General features: G+C 39.3%; 1 protein-coding gene across 6 annotated transcripts in view; it reads left to right on the plus strand.

Moving 5' to 3' along the window:
* FANCC (FA complementation group C) overlaps positions 1-23,459 on the plus strand; it is a 265,807-nt gene that overhangs the window by 215,559 nt on the left and 26,789 nt on the right. For 5 of the 6 annotated variants that reach the window (XM_027048218.2, XM_027048217.2, XM_027048220.2 and 2 more), the window contains 4 exons: positions 751-907; positions 11,911-11,963; positions 13,236-13,335; positions 21,101-21,176. In XM_027048218.2, the coding sequence (XP_026904019.1) occupies positions 751-907; positions 11,911-11,963; positions 13,236-13,335; positions 21,101-21,176 (386 nt within the window). The remainder of the gene's footprint in view (positions 1-750; positions 908-11,910; positions 11,964-13,235; positions 13,336-21,100; positions 21,177-23,459) is intronic. The other variant, XM_027048221.2, reaches the window with a different exon arrangement.

A 23,459-nucleotide genomic window follows, 5' to 3' on the forward strand; every position in this document is an offset into this window, starting at 1 on the left:
TAAAGGAAAAAAAAATTTTTTAACTTTCAAGCAACGGATTTGCAAATACAGTTACTGAACGTTTACTAGATGTCAAGCATTTTGCTAATCTTTGTACATGTATAATTACTGCATTTGATACTTCTGAGAACACTATGAGGGAGATAGGCCCATTTTACAGATGAGTAAGCTGAGGTTTGGAGGTTAAATAATTTTCTCAAAAGCCATCCAGTTAGTCGGTGGTAGCTCTGGGACTCAAACCCAGGTCTGATTACACATATTAAATCTTTATGATGTACTTTAAAACATAATTTTTTTTTTAATTTACATCCAAGTTCATTGGCATATAGTGCAATAATGATTTCAGGAGTAGAATCCAGTGATTCATCCCCTATGTATAACACCCAGTGCTCATCCCAATAAATGTCTTCCAAACATAACTTTTTTTTAAATTAGGGATGTATACCTCAAGGCCTTTTTCCATCTTATTTTTTATCACTTTCTTCCTTCACTGATATTTGTTTATCCTTTTTGAAAGCATTTTTTTTCCTTTGAGCATTTCTCTGATTTCTTGAGTTGAATTGGAAGCAAATTCACATTATTTTGCAAATGGACACTTGGTGAATTTCATGGATACTATAAATATTAACTGCTGCTGACCATGATGAAAAGATTCACAAGCTGGATTCGTGACTGCATTTTGATCTCTCTCAGTCTTGTTTTCTCAGTAACCCTCTTCTGTTTAAAATTTTGTTTGTTTTTTGCTGAAAGGAAGAAGATTTCTCTCCCCACATCAGCTGTCATCTGCCTCTGGCTTCGGCACCTTCCCAGCCTTGAAAAAGCAACACTGCATCTTTTTGAAAAGCTAATCTCCAGTGAGAGAAATTTCCTGAGAAGGATCGAATGCTTTTTGAAAGATTCATTGCTGGTACGTGCTGGGCTTTGATTAGGAGAAAACTCCTTAAAGAGGATGCTGGGTATCATCTCTTTTTCTCAAAGCAAGGGGAAATGTAAACAGAGAATTTTAATGTATCTGCATTTTGTTGTAGAAATACCAGTGGCCGGGCTTTTCTGCATACTTGGAGCGTGTATTGAAAATGGGGGCTTCTAGATTTACTTGACTGATGCACCTTCTATTGCATATTCACAAGAATTGATATTAGAGCACACCGTTTTCAAACAATATTTCTTATTTCCATATGAAAAGTTAGTTTTAAAAAATGAAGATCTTATGAATGAGAGGAGGAATAAAACAAAACCCTAGAAGAAATATTAAAGCAACAAAAACAAGGAAGAATTCTGTAAGTTTTCTTTTGGTATAAGCCTTCCAGCCTTGAACCCTCCTCCCCCGATGTGGCTCGCCTATCCTCCCTTGTACTTGGGACTTCTTGGGCCTGGGAATTTGGGGGCTCAGTGGGCCAAATGGAATGGCCTCATTGCCTAATCCAGTGTTAGGTGGCAGGGTTCACAGGCAGCCCCCAGAACCTGAGGGGTGGGGCTGTTTTCCTTTTGTAGGAGGCAACTCTGTGGAATTTATGTGCATTTTTGTAAGAGCAGGAATAAAGACCAATGCTGCCTGAAAAAACCAGTCAAAAACTAAGGGAGGTGCCTTGCTCCCTGTGCCTCTGTTTTACCAGAACCCCTGTGGTTTCTAACATGCTTTCTCATTAGCTGTCATAACCTGGGGAAGATAGGGCGCACAGATTTTCTTCCTGCTGTGCAGACGGAGAAAATTAGTTCAGAGATGGGGAAGTCAGATCTTCAGTTGGGGGCAAGGAAACTGGCAGGAGAGTGTATTCACCTCCCCACTTGAGCTGAGACTTTGGAAGGGGGAAGCTCTGAGGTTGGCTCAGTTTCCACAATGCCCACCTCCCAGACACCTTCTATTTTTTATAATTCAGTTGGAACATCCTGTTTTCTTTCTCTTTCAAATTGGAGGCTGTGTTAGGGAATCCTAATTGAAACAGTTGCCTTCTTCCTATGTCCATTGTTCCTTGTAGGTACCCCCCAGCTCTCATATGTAACTGTCCAGGCTTTCTCTCTTACTCCATAGGCTTCTTTCTGCCTTCACGGTCTGGGGTCTCCCAGGTGACTGTGGATGGTGCTATAGTCACCGTTGGCCATGGACCTGTAAGTTAAGTGGCACAAACTGAACCCAGCTGATTTGAAGTTTGCAATGTTTGACAGGAAAAAAAAAGTAAGGAAGGGAGGAAGGAAGGAAGATAGGGACAGAAGACTGAGAGAGCAGCAGAGAGGTTTTTTGTTTTTAGGAAAATGACTGCTTGACCTCACCATTCAAAAGAGTTGCATAGTACCTTACTAGGTGAGAAATAAGAATGCACCTTACATAATAATAATTATAGTAAAATTCAAAATGAACAAAGGTGTTTGTTTACATAGCCCATTTCAAACATTACTTTTATTATCAGGTAAATCTCTATTTCTATTTTTAACGTAAATGTGATGGTATAATTTAATTTTCTCTAGTCCTTTTTCCGTGGCAAAATATAGTACCTGAGTTATTTCCTTGCTGTCAGGGTCCTTATTAAATTGTCTTTAGATCCTCTCCCTGTAGATAAATTCCAGTTCTATCGACATTCTGAGTTGGTTTGATTCTGCGGCCCTTCATTGGTCCTGTGGTTCTTCTCTGAACCTCCCCCATGTCCTTTTTACCTGGGCCCTCGGGCTTGAGAGCCAGGAAGCAGGCACCCCCACGGAACAGTGCCCTTACACAGCCTTCAAGTCTCCAGCTTTTATAGTTTGATCTCCCCTAGGCAGACAGCTTCGAAGGCCGTTGATCTACAAAAGTATTTATCAGGATCATGTGTGTAGATTTCAGAGCTTCCATTATGGTCAGAGGAGGATTCCAGAGGGTGTTATTTGGTTTAATTTATTGTGGCATTGGCAGGATGTGACCTCTCTATGCCTTATCGTTCAAGGAGGTAATTACAGTGCAGAGTTGCGAGTCCCTGGTTGGCGTGGGCTGTTCTCCTCAGGCATCCTGGGGCTGCAGTGCTAGAAAACCAGGCAGGCTGGAAGATGGCTATGACGTGACTGAGTGATTAGAAGGGTAACCTGAAGAACCTGCTTCCTAATTGCATCATCTCATTCGTTTATCACAGCATGTATCTCCGTGCAGTGACAAGGCCATGCAGAAGTATCAGAGAGATCTCCTAGACTCTGCTAGCAGGGTCCTGCTGTGTTTGCCTCCAGAAGAAACTTGATGCCTATTACATTAGGGTTGGATTCTGAGAGTAATTAAAGTGTGATGGTCTACATAACTTGTATTTTATATGGAGCACTGTTAATTATGTTTCCATCTTTTGGGACTGTCCAGAAATAGCCCTGGAAATTCTATAGTTACAAGATGTTGCAAAAACAAAAGATAAAAGTGTGGTACAGGTTGTACAAAGGGAAATGATCTCCCCAAATGTTCTTTGGCCTCTCGGTGACTTGAAAGCTTGGTATTTTCTTTTCTCCTTTTTTTTTTTTTTTTTGGTAGTTCATTTTTTATTATTTTAAGTTTTTATTAAAACATTTTTTTTTAATGTTTGTTTATTTCCGAGAGAGAGAGAGAGACAGAGCACAAGTGAGGGAGGGGCAGAGAGAGGGGAAGACACAGAATCCAAAGCAGGCTCCAGGCCCAGAGCTGTCAGCCCAGAGCCCGATGTGGAGCTCAAACCCACGAACTGCGAGATCACGACCTGTGCCAAAGCTGGAGGCTTAACCAACTGAGCCACCCAGGTGCTCCTTAAGTTTCTATTTTAATTCCAGGTAGTTAACAGACAGTATTAATATTAGTTTCAGGTGTACAATATAATGATTCAACACTTCCATATATCACCCTGTGCTTATCACAAGTATACTCCTTAATCCCCATCACCTCTTTAACTCATCCCCCACCCACCTCCCCTCTGGTAATCATCAGTTCTCTAGAATTAAGAGTCTGTTTTTTAATTTTTTTTCTCATTCTCTCATTTTTTTCCCTCTTTGCTTGTTTGGTTTCTGAAATCCACATATGAGTGCAATTATATGTTATTTGTCTTTCTCTGACATTATACATTAAGCATTATTCTATCTCCATCCATGCCATTGCAAATGGCAAGATTTCATTCTTTTTTATGGCTGAATAATATTCCATTGTGTGTGTGTGTGTGTGTGTGTGTGTGTGTGTGTGTGTGTAATTGTGTGTATATATGTATATACATATATTTTTTTTTCTTTTTTTTTTAATTGGTGTTCTTGTATTCTTTGGGTAAATACCCAGTAGTGTGATTGCTGGATCATAAGGTAGTTCTATTTTTAACTTTTTGAGGAATCTCTATACTGTTTTCCATAGTGGCTGTACCAGTTTGCATACCCCCCAACAATGCCCAAGGCTTCCTTTTTCTCTGCATTCTTACCAACACCTGTTGTTTCTTATGTTGCTGAGTTTAGCCATTCTGACAGGTGTGAGGTGTTTGATTTGTTTTTCTCTGATGAGTACCTTTTCATGTGTCTGTTGGCCATCTGTATTTCTTTAGAGAAATGTCAGTTCATGTCGTCAGCCCATTTTTTAATTGGATTATTCATTTTGGAGTATTGACTTTTATATGTTCTTTATAAATTGGATACTAACTCTTTATCAGTTATGTCATTTGCAAATATCTTCTCCCATTCCATAGGCTGCCTTTTAGTTTTGTTGATTGTTTCCTTTGCTGTTCAAAAGCCTTTTATTTTGATGTAGTCCAAGTAGTTTATTTTTGCTTTTATTTCCCTTGCCTCAGGAGACATCTAGAAAGAAGTTGCATGTCTAGAAGTTGCTGTAGTCAATGTCAAAGAAGTTACTGCCTGTACTCTCTCCTAGAATTTTTATTTTTCAGGTTTCAGATTTGATTATTTAATCCATTTTGAATTTATTTTTGTGTGTGGTGTAAGAAAGCGGTCCAGTTTCATTCTTCTGCATGTAGCTGTCCAGTTTTCCCAACACCATTTATAGAAGAGACCATCTTTTTCCCATTGGTTTTATTCTTTACTTCTTTGTCAAAGATTAATTGACCATATAATTGTGGGTTTGTTTCTGAATTTTCTGTTCTGTTCCATTGACCTATGTGTCTATTTTTGTGCCAGTACCATACTGTTTTGATCACTACAGCTTTGTAATATAATGTGAAGTCCAGAATTGTGATACCTCTAGCTTTGCTTTGCTGCTTTGCTTTGCTTTTTCAAGATTGCTTTGACTATTCAGGATCTTTTGTGGATCTATACACGTTTTAGAATTGTTTGTTCTAGTACTGTGAAAAATGCTATTGGTATTTTGATAGGGATTGCATTAAGTTTGTATATTGGAAAGCCTGCTATTTTCCGTTAAGACAGGCACCAACCTAATAGTACCTGAATTCTAAATGCATATATATCTTTTTGACTTCCAAAACAAAAACAAGTTTTCAAAACCTGCTTACTTTTGAGACTCACCCTTTGGCTTCCATGGGCTGGGCTGGCCCCAAGTTCATGGCTACCTGCTGCATGTGGTGGCTCCTAAATAAATTGCAGTATTAACCTCAGTTTGTCATTTACTGTGCAGACTGACACCTTTCAAAGCAGATGGTCTTGTGTTTTCCTTGACAGAATACACACTTCAAGACCATAATCTGTAGCTTCAGACCTACCTTAAAAACTAATGTCACCAAAAGCAGTGAAAACTACTTGCTAATTATACAGGGGGTTTTTTTGACACTGGTTTCCCAAGGCTGACCCAAATCAGAAGGATGTTATGTTTTCTAGTTACAGTTCTGTCTGTGGAGCCCAGAAAGCTATTGTTTATATTCCACATTTGAATGAAAAGTGCTGGCTGGGTGGCACAGTGGTGCTGTGCTTGGCTGCCCTGCTGCATGCCAGGGCCGGGATGTACCCTCGTTCCCATGCCCTTTCATTCTACTCCTCTGTTGGCTGACCCCACATGCCGCCTGCCCCTCCAGCTGGGTCCAGAGGAGCTGGTCCCTCATCTTCACAGATAGATTTGCCCATGAAAGAAAGGGAGGAGAGGGGGAAGGGAGACTGGGTTCATTTTGTTTTTGTTTATTCGGATTTTAAATCTAAAAATACTCCTCATATTCTCTCCTACCCAAAAGTCTTCACAGCTCAGTTAAAATTCTTTATCTTGTCAAGTATGCCTCAATAAAGCTGGGGGGGAAATTAATTCTTAATCTAATAACAACTTAAGAATAAAAAACATGAAGGTATCTCAGTGTCCTTGTTAACCTCCCTGATGTGAGATAGAATGTGTTCTTGTCTTCGTCCTCCAAAGAGCAGTTGTGGCCACTTCAAAAAGAAAAACTTCCTTTACACAAAATTCCAAGCACAGTTCCCCATTAATAAAAGATTATACTAAAGAATTAACTCCAGATCCCAGATGATGTCAGTTTTCTGTACTTGAATAACTTCTTACCAATGTTCTAGGGTTTTCTTTTCCATATTTTTCATTAGCAGTTTTTTAAGCATTTCTTTTTTGAGTGCTTTAATGTGGCTCATGAATTTAGCAGTGATCGAATTGAAAGTGTGGTGGCTTATGCTTGTAACAGAAATGTAAAGAATCTGCATCTCGTACAGTAGTTGCACTTCCCATCATTGACCTCTGGGGGGCACCAGACCCCGCTCCCACCCACCCCCACCCCCCGCCCCAGCATTGTCTCTGCAAAGGAGGCCCAGATTGCAAGTGCTGCTTTACTGTTGCGGGGTTCAGGACTTTACAATGGACCAGTCAAATGAAGGGAGAGAAAAAACAAAAAAAGCACAGTGTTCGACCTGGGGTTTTAGTGCCACTTAGTCACTGAGCCAAGAAGCAGCTCTCAGGTTGAGGGGACCATCTTCCTGCTCAAGCTGCACAAGCTAACTATATAGAGTCCACTGGGCGAGGCTAGAAAGAACTTTAGGTTTTAGGGATCTTGTTCAACATCCAGAGCTGGCATCCCTTTGTCTTAACGCCCTTGGAGAGCATGGGTAAATTTAAAATTTTAAAAACTTAAGTTTTTCTTTAAGCCCAGAAATGATACATTTATCACTAACTAAACAATAATTACATTATGGAATATGGAAAAAAATTGCTTGTAGTATAAACAACATCTGGTAAAGATTTAAAAGAAAGAAAAATTTTTCCAAGCTCAAATTTATTGAAAGAAACTTGAGTGTTTTGAAACAAAATGGGTCCTGAAATGTAAAAGGGATATTTACAGTCTTCTTTTTTAGCATTTTGGAAGTAGAAAAGAAGAAAATGGCATCATAAAACATACATATTTATAAAGGTGCCTTATTTTACACAATAGATATGAAGATTTTATATAAGTAGATATTTTAAAAACCAAATTGTTTTTCAACTCAATAAAGGAGCTTACTATTGAAATGAATCTTATGAAGAATCCCCTTTTTAAAAGAGCAAAGCTATTTTTTGATAAATACAGTCACCCTTTAATTATATTACAAGACAATATATTATATATTATTATAATATATAATATTATATATTATATATAATATATAATTATATATAATATATAATTATATATAATATATAATTATATATAATATATAATTATATATAATATATAATATATTAATATATAATATATAATTATATATAATATATTAATATGTTATATAATTATATATAATATATTATATTATATATTATAATATATTAATATATGTATATAATATATTATATATAATATATTATAATATATTAATATATTATATTAAATTAATTATATACATATATTAACACAAGGGTTCCCACCTGTCAGGGTTTGGAGGCTGCTGGGTCAGCTCAAGGGGGAGCTTCTAATCAGCCACTTCTTTTTAAAAGAATGACCATTCCTAACTAAAAATAGTTAACTATATTAAAATAGACCATGAAAGAGAATCTGTTCCAGGCTTCCTGTACCTCATTTTACCTCTCACCTCTCAAATCATATTATAATATCCCTTTTTGGTTTATATTCTCTTTTTCCCCTCCTCCCCATACTCTATCTTACACACACAAGGAATCAGAAAATGATAGAAAAGAGGAAAGATTTCTTCCATGAGAGTTATGTTCTTCCATGTTCTCAGGCCTCTCTTAAGTGACAAGTGGCTTGTAATAATCCTTGATAAATTGGGATGGAAATAACAGATTGGACGTCAAGGACAGTTGGCCTCTCCCTCACCTTCCCCCCGCAACACAGGACTAGAGCACACCGCCGCCACACATTTCTTCTGTGTGGACTTTGTCATCCCTTGTTTTGTTGAGGGATGGGAATGGGCTGTCCTAGGCAGAGAGGAGATACACAGGGCGTTTTGGAATCGCTGTGGGAGATCGGAAGGGGATACACTCCCAACAGAACAATCTGGTCCGTAGGAAGAGGAAGTCAGAGTCTGGAGCCCTCCATCATCATCCTCTGTTAGTCCTCTGACATTCACTGAAAGGATTGGGGTGGTATGAGGGGAAGAGAGAAGGGCAAAACACGTGTTATTGATGGCCTCTTGGTGACATAGTTTCCCTAGATTTGAAATAATCTGAACATGGAAATCATTAGGCCAGTTGGAGAAGAGCAAGCAGAGCTTGAGAAGGAACAGATTTTGGCAGGATGGAGAAAAACAGATAAACAGATGGAACCCAAGAAAGTTTTTCTTGCCCTCATTTTTACAGGAAAGATAATCCCCTGGATTGTAGGGCTTCAGAGCTAGGGTTCGAGGTAGGTTGCAGAGTGGCCTATGGTGTGTTTACTGTAGGGTCCCCTTCCACAAATAAGCCAGGACACAGAGGGGTTAAATGTTCGCCTCTTCCCTCACAAGGATGCTGTAAAGATTCAGAAGGGAAATTTATGGCTTCCAAAGAAGCATAAATTAAGACTTTAATTCTATTTGGAGGATTCTCTTGATAGGAAAAGCAGCTTAAGTTTGCTTTTGTGATTTGATGTCACTGGGACACATGCCTGGCCTGTGAGCACTCCAGGCCTCATGAGGGGACTCACTGACCCTGAAATTATGTGCTCGGGAAGTGTAAAGAGTCTTGTTTTAAAAACCATCCGTAAGGGCTGAGGATGAGAAAGAGCTGTTCACGGCTCTGGAACAGCAAGGAAGACTGCTTTTTAAATCAAAATCTCTGCCACTGCTGTTTCAGCAAGGCTTCCCTGCCTCCTGGCATCTTACCTGTTGTAAAAGCTGAAATGGGTTGTAGAAGCAGGTTGAGAGCAACCAAAATCTGACATATTTAGACAGAAGGAACTCTAAGAGAGTCCATTGGCATGGAGAGAGCAGGCAGCTCCACACATTCTGGAGACATTTAAAACATTGGATTGAGCGGTTTTGATAGAAAACACTGCATAAAATAGAAGTATGTCCAAACTCGAATTCTCTTTTAATAAATTGAGTTACAGCGTCCTTTCTTCTCCCCCTTGAGTTTCATAGTAGCCCTGTTCTACACAGTGGATCATCCTCTCCTTTGCCATTTAGAAATCTGTGATCAGTGTTGAATGATTTTCTAGCATCAAATGTATAGAGTGGCTCTAGATTCGTTAGACCATTCTCAAAAGGAATGGTTCTGTTTACCATTTCTAGTTTTGGTTTTCTATCAGTGCATTTTCAGGCTCTGTGTATCTGTCTGCCTGTGGGCATTTGACAGTATTTGGTCTTAAACACTTAAGAGGCATACTGTCCATCTACGAAAGCTTGAAAAATTTTTGGCGAATTTGATGAATCACTTTAAGACATACAGTGTGCTGGGGTGCCTGGGTGGTTCAGTTGGTTAAGCATCCGACTTCAGCCCAGGTCATGATCTCATGGTTCGTGAGTTTGAGCCCCACATCAGGCTCTGTGCTGAGAGCTCAGAGCATGGAGCCTGCTTCAGATTCTGTGTCTCCCTCTCTCTCTGCACCTCCCCCACTCTCTCTCTCTCTCTCTCTCTCTCTCTCTCAAAAATAAATAAACATTTAAAAAAAAAGACATACAGTGTGCTTTTCCCTTCTTGTTTGATTTTTCCATTATGAATACGTAGAAACTTTTATGGTATTTTCTGGGCATTTATCCAGTGACCTGTTCATAACTGTTATTATTTACAGTGGGTCTGAGACTCCAGGAGATTAACAGACTTGCCTGAGATCAAAGCCAAGAAATAACTTGCATCTCTTCTGTTGAACTGTGGCCCTGCCAGATTATTTCTTGAGTACATAATGATTTTACCTATGAGAATTTTTAGTTGGTCTCTTTTAGATAAAAATTCACATCAGTGAAGGATGAGGGAGCATGGGTTACTCTACCTAGAGAGTAGAGATTTGTAACTTACAAATCACAAATCTCTCTCTTCCAATAATTAAAAGGAAGTTATCCCATCATTTTAATAAGTGGTGGTGCTCTTGCCTGGAGCCTTCTGTGGCAGGCTGTAGTGACGGTGTATGAACACTAGATGGCAAACGTTCAATGTTACAACTCAAAATGCCCAGCTCAAACCAGAGAGTAGAAAAGAAAATCTGTGGAGATAGGTTCCTTCTTTCTTCAGCGTGGTCCGGACAACTTGAGAGGCAAAGCATATCCTTTCTTCTTTTTTTGTTGAGGGGCTTTGAAAAAATGTTTGCCAAAGCTGGTCATATCAAGTACGGTATGACTCAAAGAAATTCCTTAACCCACTCACATTTGGATGCTACTGTAAAATATGTGTTTGTTTCACAAATGGCATTTTCATCTGGCTAACTCTCATGCTTTGAGCTCTGGCTGAAAAGACAGGGAACCTGAGTCAGACCCATTAAAGCCCTACCTAAGCTATGGTGGGTCAACTTCTGCAGGCTTGAACCATCAGAACCATCACAAAAATATTCATAGAATAAATTAGATCACTTCCCTTGTTCAAGATGATGGTATCTATATTTTGTGTTCGTTAACCCCTTTTCCATTGTAAATAATAGAAGCTGCTAAATTCTTTTCTTTTTAATTTTTTTTTTTGTTTTATTTATTTTTGAGAGACAGAATGTGAGCAGGGCAGGGGCAGAGAGAGAGGGAGACACAGAATGTGAAGCAGGCTCCAGGCTCTGAGCTGTCAGCACAGAGCCCAACGCATGGCTCGAACCCATGGACTGTGAGATCGTGACCTGAACTGAAGTTAGACGCTCAACTGACTGAGCCACCCAGGCACCCCACTAAATTCATATATAGTTCCAGATGGTGGTAGTCCCTGCTTTCCTTACTAATAATCGTCAATTACTATGTTGCCACTGCTCAGTAAGGAGGAATGAAAAGATAGCAGGCCCAGACCTGACCTTGAGGCACTTCTAGGCCATGGGAGATGGTCAGGTCCATGGGCACTTTGTGTAAAACTGGCAACGCACACAAGCTCTGCCTTCACTACAACATGCTGGTGAAAGGCATTTTTAAATTTCCCATGATACTTATTGACCATGATACTTACTTTCCCATGATACTTATTGACTCTTTTTTTGGATCGTATGGGCTTATTGTGGAAAATGTGGAACATACAGGAGTATAACGAGGAAATAAAGTTTGTCCATGATCTCTTTGCCTCAAGAGAACCCATTTGCTCCATGCACTTGGATTTTTTTTTCTAACCCAAAGAAATATGCCCATTTTCTAGACACTAGCAGTTCTAGACAACTCATCTCCCCGATAATAACCAGTCATTATGTTATCAGTGAAATGCTTTTTTTTTTTTTTTTTTTTTTAACGCTTTATCTATTTTTGAGACAGAGAGAGACAGAGCATGAACGGGGGAGGGGCAGAGAGAGAGGGAGACACAGAATTGAAAACAGGCTCCAGGCTCCGAGCCATCAGCCCAGAGCCTGACGCGGGGCTGGAACTCACGGACCGCGAGATCGTGACCTGGCTGAAGTCGGCCACTTAACCGACTGAGCCACCCAGGCGCCCCTCAGTGAAATGCTTCTGATATTTTACTTTTGGTCTCTTTTACAGCCTGAAGCAGCCTGCTACCCTGCCATATTCAGAATTGTTGATGAAATGTTCAGGTAAATGGTGTGCTATTTCTGCTAATAATTGGCCTAGAAATGCTCAGTTTCCAAATATGAATAAAAGAATTTGTGGTAGTCTCTGGCTATACCATGGGGAAGTTAGTTTCTGATTCTGTCTTACCCATCCAAGCTATTTGGTAAAACCCAAATGCCTAGTGTATATTTAAAAGCCAATGCCTAAGAATTAAGATAACTTTCTTTTTTTTAACAATTTAAAATTCTAGTAATGGTAGAAAGGCAGAATTGAATTCAATATTAAATCATTAAATATTCATGTAGGATTTTTCTCAGCTCAAAATAAAGTGTAGCAGTGTACTCCCTTCACCACATGAGGGCTGACCAATCTTTTTAAAAGATTTTAAAGCTAAGAAAAACCAAGAAAAATAAGTAAGGCAATTCTTAAGAGAGCTCTTCTGAAAGGCAAAATCAACTATGCGTGCTATCCTCTGACACATTAATTTTGCAAATGTGAATACTTCTTGGGAAGTACGTTGGATTTATAGATGATGAGAGGTGAGAGCCCAGTGGATACCAGGCAGTGGATACCATGGCTGGCAGTTAGTGGGAGCTTGTTACCCAGAGAGGGTTTCTGTCCTCTTTTGTGGGTACTGGTGCAGCCCTGGTACTCACCCTCCCCCACCCGTCCCCCTTGGCATTCACCAGTAGAGCCTCCAGGGCAGACAGTAGCCCTGGGGAAAGGAATTTTTACAGCAGCCCTTAAGTTGGTCTTGAAACGTACCAGCTTCAAGCTAAATGAGCATAGGAATAAGTCACAATGCGGTTTTTAGTTTAAAGCGGGCAAGGTTTGAGTTGATTTCTTTTGTTTCAATATAAAGTTAGTTGTGTGAAAATGCGCAGAAACCAATCCAGGTACACACAGATTCTTCCACCGTTTACTGGGTAGATTTGACCCTGACAGTTTACCCCCTTGGAACTCTTTCTCCACTTGAAAAAGAAAACGGTCTGTTGATTTTGCATGCCTGGGCATACAGTGTACAAATACTTCTAGAGAGCACTCAGGCCTATATGGAAGGGATATGCAGTGCTTCATAATTTAAAAACCAAGCAAGGAAGCTTTGCAGATTGCTACTTTAAAGAAAGTATTTCGGAAAGGAGTGACGCACAAGGACCGAAATCTAATGAGCTAGGATACTGCTGAAGTTTATGGCACACACAAAAAATGTTTCCACTCTTCCCTTTTACAGTTCAGAGTCACATGTTTGCCAGATTAATCATTAAACGTGTGTAATCTGGCTTTGTATTGCTCAGGTATGCACTCCTGGAAACCGATGGAGCCCCAGAAGTACTAGCCGCTATTCAAGTGTTTACATGGTGCTTTGTGGAAGCTCTGGAAAAACAAAACAAGCAGGTTTGTTATATTGCACATATTAGTCATTTCCCCCAAGCGGGCGTGGGGGGGGAAGGCTGTTAAGAGTATCTGGCTAATCACCAGAAAGGAGCACTTAATTTTTAGTGATTTTGATAGACTGTTTTGCTTATGAAGAAAGCTTCCAAATGAATGCCCCAGCAAAGGTAAAACCATTTTAATTGAAAATAAATCCAGATAGTTCTTGTCTGCCCTGCGCCCTGGTACCCGGAAGCATTTATCTACTGTTGTGTAAGAAAACTGGCATGCCAGCATGTGCCACCCTGGAGGACACATTTTCCAGGCCCTGTGTTGTATGCTCTCTGCTGAGCGGGACTCTGCCCTTATCAGGCCAGCAGTAGTGTATGTAGTATGTGCTAAGAAGGAAATGCCACAGAGTACAGAGCAGTGCTGGACATTCTTAATCATCAGAGTTTCCCTGCCTGGGAGGAACCCAAATGTGAACTGGGTTCCAGGAGAGAAAGGAGCCAGTGAGAATGATGAGGAGAGATTTGAATGATTATAGAGAAGCAGCTAGGAATGACAATGACCAAGAGGTGTGAGGTGGTCACAGTCAGTAAGAAACCACGCGTGGGGGGCTGCAGGAAGGCTTGTACTGTAGGGCCCCCTCAGCAGACACCAGGCAGCTGCTGCCAAGGGCCAGTGACCGACTAGAGGGACCTTGTGAAACAGGAAGCATTTCTACCAGAGCTTTCGCTTTGGGATATTTTAACTGACCTTTACTGTGTGTGGGGTCCACTGCAGCTCCCCAGGAGGTGGGCCATGGTCCCCTCGTGGTGGCTTTCTACAGCCTCACATAGGAGAGCAGTGCTGTGCGATGCTTGGCCCTGCTGCAATCCCACACATCCCTACACCAAAGAAATCTCTCAGGTTTTAGCAGATGTTCTGCTTTTTAAGACAATCATAAATATTTATGATTTTCTCTCATCCTTTTTCCCTAGAGAAGTTAACTAGACTGTAGCAAACCGCATTTCAATACCCAGCCTAGAATTTGGGAGGAGAGCTCTGCTGAAAAGCACTTGTTGGCCCTCACACCTATTTTGAGGCATAACTATAAACATCTTTTATCCTCCCTATACATTCTCTGTATTCCCAGTTAGGAACCAACCTCTAAAAAACCTGCCCCTTTGAGTCCTGAAGACACCTAGGTTAGGGCAGATGACACTGGTTAAAGCATTAGCTTAAGGGTGTTTTTCTTATCAGCCTTGCTCCTGACTGTTGGCCTTGGGCACTGTGGATTTGGACTAGAGTTACAGTTGCTTTTAATTAATTTGTTAAAATTATTATTTTTTTAATGCTTACTTATTTATTTTGAGGGAGAGAGTGCACGGGTAAGCAGAGAGAGGAGTAGGGGCAGAGAGAGAGGGAGAGAGAGAATCCTAAGCAGGCTCTACACTGTAAACACAGAACCTGATGCAGGACTCCATCTCATGACCACAAGATCATGAGTCATATGCTTACCTGACTGACCCATCCAGGCACCCCTTAATTGATTTGTTTGTTCTTGTTTTTTTTAGTCTTTTTTTTTATTGAGGTATGATTAACAAACACTAGTTTCAGGTGTACAACATAATGATTTGATATTTATATATATTGTGAAATGATCACAAGAAGTCCAGTTAACATCTGTAACTAGAGTTACAAAACTTCTTGTGATGAGAACTATTAAGATACAATCTCTTAGCAGCATTTCAATATGCAATACAGTATTATTAACTGTATACCATACCATACATTACAGCCCCAAGACTTACTTATTTGTTAACTAGAGGTTTATACCTTTTGATCACCTTCATCCATTTCACCCACTCCCCAGCCTGCCTCTGGCAACCACCAATCTGTTCTCTGTATCTGTGAGCTCAAGTGGTGTATTGCTCTGTTTTGTTTTTTTGATTCTACATGTAAGTGAGATTATATGGTATTTATCTTTCTCCGTCTGACTTATTTCATTTAGTAATGAAATAAGTTCTCAAGTTCTATCCATGTTACAAATGGCAAGATAGCACTTTTTTTTTTTTAAGGCTGAATGTGTAGAACACATTTTCTTTATCCATTCATCCGTCCGTGGACACTTAGGTTGTTTTCATGTCTTTGCTGTTGTAAACAATGCTACAGTGAATGTGGGGGATGCAGATACCTTTTTGAATTAATGTTTTCATTTTTCCTGGGTAGATACCTAGTAGTGGGATTATTGGATCATATGGTATTTCTGATTTTTTTGAGGAACCTCCATACTGTTTTCCACAGTGGCTACACCAGTTTACATTTTCACTAACAGTGCACAAGCGTTCCATTTTCTCCACATCCTTCCCAGCTTGTCTTTTTGAAAATAGCCACTCTAACAGGTGTGAGGTGATATCTCATGGTGGTTTTGATTTGCATTTCCCTGATGATTAGTGACGCTGAACACCCTTTCATGTACTTGTTGGCCACCTGTATGCCTTCTTTGGAAGAATGTCTATTCATATCTTCTGCCCATTTTTTGATCAGATTGGGGTGTTTTTTTTTTTTGCTATTGAATTTTATGAATTCTTTATATATTTTGGATATTAACCTCTGATCAGATATATGATTTGCAAATATTTTCTCCCATTTAATAGGTTGCCTTTTCATTCTGTTGGTGATTTCCTTTGCTGCACAGAAGTTTGGTTTTTCTTTAAGTTTATTTATTTATTTAGAGAGAATGCACATGTGTGAGTAGGAGAAGGGACAGAGAGAGAGGAAGAGAGAGAATCCCAAACAGGCTCAGCACTGTTAACACAGAGCCCTACACGGAGCTCAATTCCACAAACCGTGAGATTATAACCTGAGCCAAAGTCAAGAGTCGAACGCTCAAGTGACTGAGCCACCCAGGCTCCCCTGTGCAGAAGTTTTTTTAGTTTGATATAGTTCACTTACTTAGTTTTTCTTTTGTTCCCTTTGTTTTTGTGGAGTCAGAACCAAAAGTCATCGCCAAGACCATTGTTGAGGAACTTACCACCTGTGTTTTCTTCTAGGAGCTTTATGGTTCCAGGTCCTAACATTCCAGTTTCTAATCCATTTTGAGTTTAGTTTTTGTATATGTTGTTAAGATAGTGGCCCAGTTTCATTCTTTTGCATGTGGCAATCCAGTGTTCCCAGCACCATTTATTAAAGAGACTGTCCTTTCCCCTTTGTATATTCTTGGCTCCTTGACCATATATGTGTGGGTTTATTTCTGGGCTCTATTCTGTTCTATTGATCTGTGGGTCTGTTTTTATGCCAGTACTATACTGTTTTGATTACTGTAGGTTTGTAATAAAGTTTGAAATCAGACAGTATGCTGACTCCAGCTTTGTTCTTTCTCAAGATTGCTTTGGCTATTCAAGGTCTTTTGTGGTTCCATACAAATTCTAAGATTATTTCCTCTGTTTCTGTTGCTTTTCTGTTTCCCTTTCCTTTCCTTTCCTTTCCTTTCCTTTCCTTTCCTTTCCTTTCCTCTCCTCTCCTCTCCTCTCCTCTCCTCTCCTCTCCTCTCCTCTCCTCTCCTCTCCTCTCCTCTCCTCTCCTCTCCTCTTTTGCTTTTTCTCTTCTATGTTGCTTTTCATTTAGAATATTACCCTGCTCAGGGTACATGGGTTTAGTGGTGTGGAGGGGCACATACTGAGTCCCAGTGGAAAGCAGGGCAGAGATCAAAAAAAAGAATTCATTGCCCTGACTTTGGACTCAGAATAAGAGGGCAATAACCTCTTACCTTTGCACAGGGCTTCATATACGTATATTATATCACTTCCCTTTCTAGGGCTGTTCCTAATTGTCTGCGTTTTTAATTGATGGCCATTTCTCATCACTGATCCCCTGCCTTCTCAAGTGCCCATTTTAGATTAGTCATAATCCTTGATGCATAACACCCTGTGTCCTGTGTGATCCATGCATAACGCTCTTTCCTTTCTGTGTTTTATTCATTCATTCATGTATTTATTCTTAATAAAATGAATATGAATCCAATATCCAAACAAGACCTGGACTGGTAATAACAACTTAATATGTATCCATGTAGCCCATCTCTGTTTTATAGCCCTGCCTTTCTCCTCCACTTTAGCCATAAATGTTTTGAATTTATGTCTGTCATTCCTTTGCTTTTTCTGAAAATAGTATGATCACATATATATGATTTCCCAAACCATGCTTTCTTTGCTTTTTTGCACTTGAGAAAACAAACAACAAACAAGAGTAGTATACTGTATGCAGTCTTTTGAATCTTGCTTATTCCACTCCTTGTGATCACTCTGTGTTGTGTGTGGCCATGGTGGGGTGGTGCCATGTAATAATTTGTTGGGAAAGTGGTGGTAAGCATCCAGATTTTGTTTTCCTTTAGAAATGGTGTCGTTCTGGACATTCTGGAATATGTTTAGGAGTGGAAGTGCTGGTTATTAGGTATGCGAAGATTCAGCTTCTGTAGATGGTGCCAAATTGTTTTCAGATGTGGTTGTGTCAGTTTATAATCCCCCCAGCAGTTCGTGAGAAATCCCCTTCATCCACGTTCTTTCCCATTGTCAGAAATGTTTATCTTCAGTCCTTCTCATTCTCTTTTTGTCCCTTCCTCGTGCCTGTCGTATTTGATGAGTGCGGTGCAGCTCCGTCAATGTGCCCAGTTGAACTAGTGTTGCCACGACAAACCACTTTTTTGTAAACTTGCAAAATGGCTCAGTACAAACAGCAAATCACTTCAGGTTCTGGTTCCAGCAGTGGCCGAGTCTGATAATGTATTAGACTAAATTTCCAAAAAAAAATTGTAGAGTCTGATCAAGATATATTTAAAAACTATTTGAAGGTACTAGAGAACAACCAAAAAAGCAGATGGAAACTACAGGAGATTTAAGCTTTGAAAAAGGAAACCACATTGGGGTCTCTATTAACTGTCTCCTTAGGTTGCTTGTGTGAGGAGTGGGAGGGGGTTGTGTGGGGCCAGGGGTGCCCGGAACTGAAGGCACAATCTGATTGACTTGAGGTGTCAACAGACAGGGCCGTGAGCTGCCAGAGGAACAAAAACAAAAACAAAACAAAACAAAAAGGACTAACATCAAAAAAAGAAAACTAACGTCAAAAGATAGACTTAAACGCAAACATACTAACAGTATGTTAATGGCAAAAATTAAATAAAAATTAGCTAAATGTGCTAGTACAAAGGTGCAGATGTCAGAGTAGATAAAAATCAAGATCCAACTGTATGTTATTTTCAAGAGACTCATTCTAATGGTAAAATCGTAGATTGAAGTAAAAGAAAGGAGAGCTAGGTTGTGCAAATAATAAGCTGGATGGCACTACTAGCAGCCAATGGCATAGACTTCACAACAAGGGGTATGACCAGAGACAGAGAGGGACGTTTTCTAATGCCACAGAATGGTCAGGTCATCAGGAGAAATACCAATTAACGATGGATATGTGCTTAATAACAGTTTCAAAATACATGAAGCAAAAACTGACAGAAGTAAGAAGAGAAAGACAAATGCACAGTGACCTGTAAAATACTAAGAAGTAAATTTAACGACAGATGCATAAGACCTCTACATTGCGAACTATAAAACATTGCTTAAAGAAACTTGAATATGTAAGGAGAGAACCCATATAATTCCAGAACAACGGAACAACTTTGAAAAACAAATGCAATAAAAAAAAAAAGAAAGAAAAGAGCAAAATCAGAGGACTCACACTACCTGATTTCAAGACTTTAAGCTACAAGACAGTGAGGTATTGGCAAAAGGATAGATTGGTGGAACTGAAAAGTCCAGAGAGATATATCCATAAAAAGTTTATACGTGTGTGTGTGTGTGTGTGTGTGTGTGTGTGTGTGTAGTAAATTGATCTTTGAGAGTGACACCAAGGCAATTCAATAGGGAAAGTTTTGAATAGTTGTGCTGAAACAGCCAATTATCTAAATGAGAAAAAAATGAACCTCTTAACTCACCAACACAAAAATTAATTTGAGGTGGATCATGGACTTCAGCGTAATGCTAAAACTATAAAGCTCCTAGAAGAAAACATAGGAGAGTATCTTTTTTATATTGGAACAATCTAGGATTTCTTAGGAGGGATGCAAAAAGAGCACAAACCATCCAAAAAAAAACGGGTAAATTATAGATTTCATCAGAATTAAAATCTTCTGTTCTCTGATAGACATTGTTAAGAAAGTGAAGAGGCAAGCCACTAACTGAGAGAAATTCTTTTCTTTTTTTTTTTTTAATGTTTATTTTTGAGAGAGAGAGAGCGCACATGAGCACGTGAGTGGGGGAGGGGTAGTGAGAGAGGGACAGAGGATCTGAAGCCAGCTCTGCACTGACAGGCTGACAGCAGTGAGTTTGACCTGGGGCTCAAACTCACAAACTCTGAGATCATGACCCGAGCTGAAGTTGGACACTCAACCGACTGAGCCATCCAGGCTCCCCAAGAAATTATTTTTAATACATATATTTGACAGAGAATTTGTGTCCAGAATAAAAATCTCTTAGTCCCTAAGAAACAACTCAGTTTTGTGAAATGGACAAAAGAGATGAATACACACTTCAAAAAACATATATAAGTTGGCAATAAACACATGAAAATTGTTCTACATCATTTGCCATCAAGTAAATGCATAGTAAACCCATAAAGTGGTGACAGTTCATACCCACTGGAATAGCTGAAGTTAGTAAGATTGAAAATATCAAATGTTTGCAGTGTGTGGAGCAACTGGAATTCTCATAAATTGCTGGTAGGGGTGTGAGATGGTACAAGCCGTTCTAGAAAACTGCATGGCAGTTTCTTATAAAGTTAAACAGCGTGTGCTCCATGATCCAGTAATTCCATTCCTGTGGTATTTACCCAAGAAAAAGCACATGTCCACAAAAAGACATAAATATGAATGTTAATTTGCAGCTTTATTCATAATAACCCCGTACTGGAAACAACCCAGGTACCCATCAATAGGAGAATGAATAAACATTATGGTATATTCATACAATGATTATGTCAACAATAAAAAAAGAATGAACTACTTATGCACATTAACATGGATGAATCTTAAAAAAAAAAAAAAAGTTTGAGCCAAACCAGACACAAAAGAATACATACTCTATGATTCTATTCATATGAAATCCAAGAATAAGCAAAACAAATCTCTTTTGTGGAAATCACAGTATTGGTTGCCAGGGAGTGGTGGGACCACAAAGGAACTTTTTGGGGTGATAGAAATGTTCTCTATTTTGACTGGGGTGATGGTCACATGGATTTACAGATTTACCAAAACTCAGCAAAGCCTATGCACTTCACTGTTTCTAGATTTTCCCTCAATTTCATACAAAGTACTTCAAAGCCTCTGTGCCTTCTGAAGGCGTAAATAACTATAGCACTTTGGCCCTCAAAGTATAGCGAGCACCATTGTTGTTTCATGCTTATTTTTGTTGTTAAAAAATCATGCTGGAATATCTAATATCACAACTGCCTTGGAAACTCTCACTTAAATGGATTTATGTGCATAATCTGGTTCATTTGAGGTAAAGACCTGCTGTGAAGACATCAGGAGGATAACTCTATTTTTCTTAAGCTCCAGAAGGTGATTTCAAAAAGGTTCATTTTTCTAGAACATATTTACAAGTTTATTGGAAAAAAAATTTTTTTTAAATAAATGTTTAAGAAAACATTCTGACCATGTTAGTACTAAGCAGTCATTTTGGGGCAGATGATGCAAGATTTTGTTCTTTCTTAATACCCCTTTCAACCCTAACATTCATTTGGTTTTGAATTATTGTAGCTGAAGTTTACACTCAAGACCTACTTTCCTTATGCTTCTCCATCTCTTGTTATGGTACTGCTTCAACACCCAAAAGGTATGTGAAAGTTGATTCTGCCTATATTAAAATAATTTCTGAGAAAGAGGGCTGACAAATCATAACCCTTCCCTACCAGTTCCTTCTCTGTAAAACAAGGGAGATGGAATCAGTCATCTCTAACATCCTTTTAAGCTCCCAGGGTCTCACATCTGTGGGATTTTGATATGAGAATTTGCTGGACTTCCCAGTTACCATTACTTACAAAAAGAAAGAAAAAAAAATGTCCTCTTGTTAGGTTTTGATAGCCTGCTCAGGATAACCCAGGCTTATGCTGGTGCCAGCTAGATCCACCTGAATGCCAAGAACAGGCTAAGACTTGGCTGAGGTAGGTTAGAACAGTACATTTATTTGTATTTCATTCTTTCCGCTCTGTGCCCCTTGTTACAGAAGAAAAGATAAAACGATGAACAAAGCCAAGGAAATTTAGGGGAAATTTCTCCTAACCAAGCCAAGGGAAAAAGACTTTTGAAAGAATTCAGTAAGTGTATTAAATCATGGCCTTCTCTGGTCTCATTTGCCAGCCTTCCATTGGCCACATCCAGTTGGGAAATTGATGATCCCATCTTTAATCCAACTGGCATTGGTCTGTTAACATGTCTGAGAACTTGTGTTTAGGAAACATTTCAGGCATAGAGAATAAAGGTGTCCTTCCCCTTCCACTAAAGCCTAGAATCTGAAGGAAAGGCAGCACTGACACAGCACTGGCTCTGTGCCAGAGAAGAAGGCATTTTAACTGTCTGTGGAAGGAAAGAGGGAAAGAGCCAGTGATATTTCCTTTTTCATGCCATTTTTACTTGCCTTTTTCCTGAGTAGATTGATTCATTTGAGAAAAGTTTCAAGAGTATTTTACAAGAGTATTTCAAGTTTCAGAGTATTCTACAAAATTCAAATTCCTCTTCATTTTCCTTTAAATATTTATTTTATTTTATTTTATTTTATTTTATTTTATTTTATTTTAGAGAGAGAGCAAGCAGGGAGAGGGGCAGAGAGAGAGAGAATCTTAAGCAGGCTTTAGTCTTCAGCTTGGAGCCCGATGTGGGGCTCGATCCCACAACCCCAGGATCATGACTTGACCTGAAATCAAGAGTTGGACGCTCAACTGACTGAGCCACTCAGGCACCCCTTCTCTTTGTTTTTCTGAAAGATGTAGGTTTTTACCCAGAATGACCCATCTGACACTGTCCTCTCAGATGCTAGTGGTGGAGGTGGTAGTGAGGCTGCTGGGACCTCTGATCAACAGTTTGGTGAAATTTAACCTGTGGAACACAGTGGGAAAACTTGGATAACAAATTTCTCTTTCTAGAAGTACACTTTACAGCTTAGGTCAGATTAGAGAAGCCTGAGGTCAGCCTATGAGCTCCAGAAGAAATATTGGAGTTATTATTTTGTAAGTTGGGAAACCTATAAACACAAGACTAAGGGGGTACCTTGGGCATGGAACTCACCTATTTACCTTTTCCTTTGTGTGATGGTCTTAGATTTGTGTCCAAAAATAAATAAGTAAATTTAAGCAGAAGTTGCTCCTATGCTACTTTTCAGCCTATTCTTTTTGGAAAAAATGAATGTTTAATTCACAAATTGAAGTATTTTTTAATAGTAGAATCTTCTATTCATCAGAAATTGATTTGGGGCCCTGTGGGACATAAAAGTAAAGTCCTGTGGGGCGTAAAAGATAGATCACTTACAAGTCCTGACTATCCAAGAGCTACAAGTGGGGGGACATGAAATAAGTATCTAAATAATTAATACAAAGAAGAAAATGAAAAATGCTTTCAAAGGCTACAAATCAAGAGTAATGGGCATTCAGAGGAGGGAAAGATGATCTTTTCATCTGTTACACTTACGGGGTAGTTACAGTGGCTGCCTTATCACTTACATTATCGTGTATTTAATTATAGAACCTATCACTGTATGGATATGTGGTAACTTTTTCAGATATTACTTAGAACTGCAGATACGTGCGTATCTAAAACCTTGGGATAATTATGAAACCAGAAAAACTAAGAAAAGACATTTGTTCACATGATACCCATGTATTATTTTTCTGGCCCATTCTTCCCTATAAACCTGTAATCATATTCTGAATTCAGCACAGTCATAGAAAAACAATTGAGCAGCCTATCCTTAGTTCCTTGTTGACTTTTATTACCATCTCCATGTACTTTGAAATCACAAATTGTCAGTGATAAGGAGTGAGGGGTTGGGTAGAAAAGAAAAAACGTGAGGTATCTGCAACGTAACATTTTCAGCCCTAGGGTGGGCTGCTTATGGAGTTTGTCT

Source organism: Acinonyx jubatus, chromosome D4, assembly GCF_027475565.1.
Source record: "Acinonyx jubatus isolate Ajub_Pintada_27869175 chromosome D4, VMU_Ajub_asm_v1.0, whole genome shotgun sequence".
In the NCBI taxonomy this organism is placed as follows: domain Eukaryota; kingdom Metazoa; phylum Chordata; class Mammalia; order Carnivora; family Felidae; genus Acinonyx; species Acinonyx jubatus.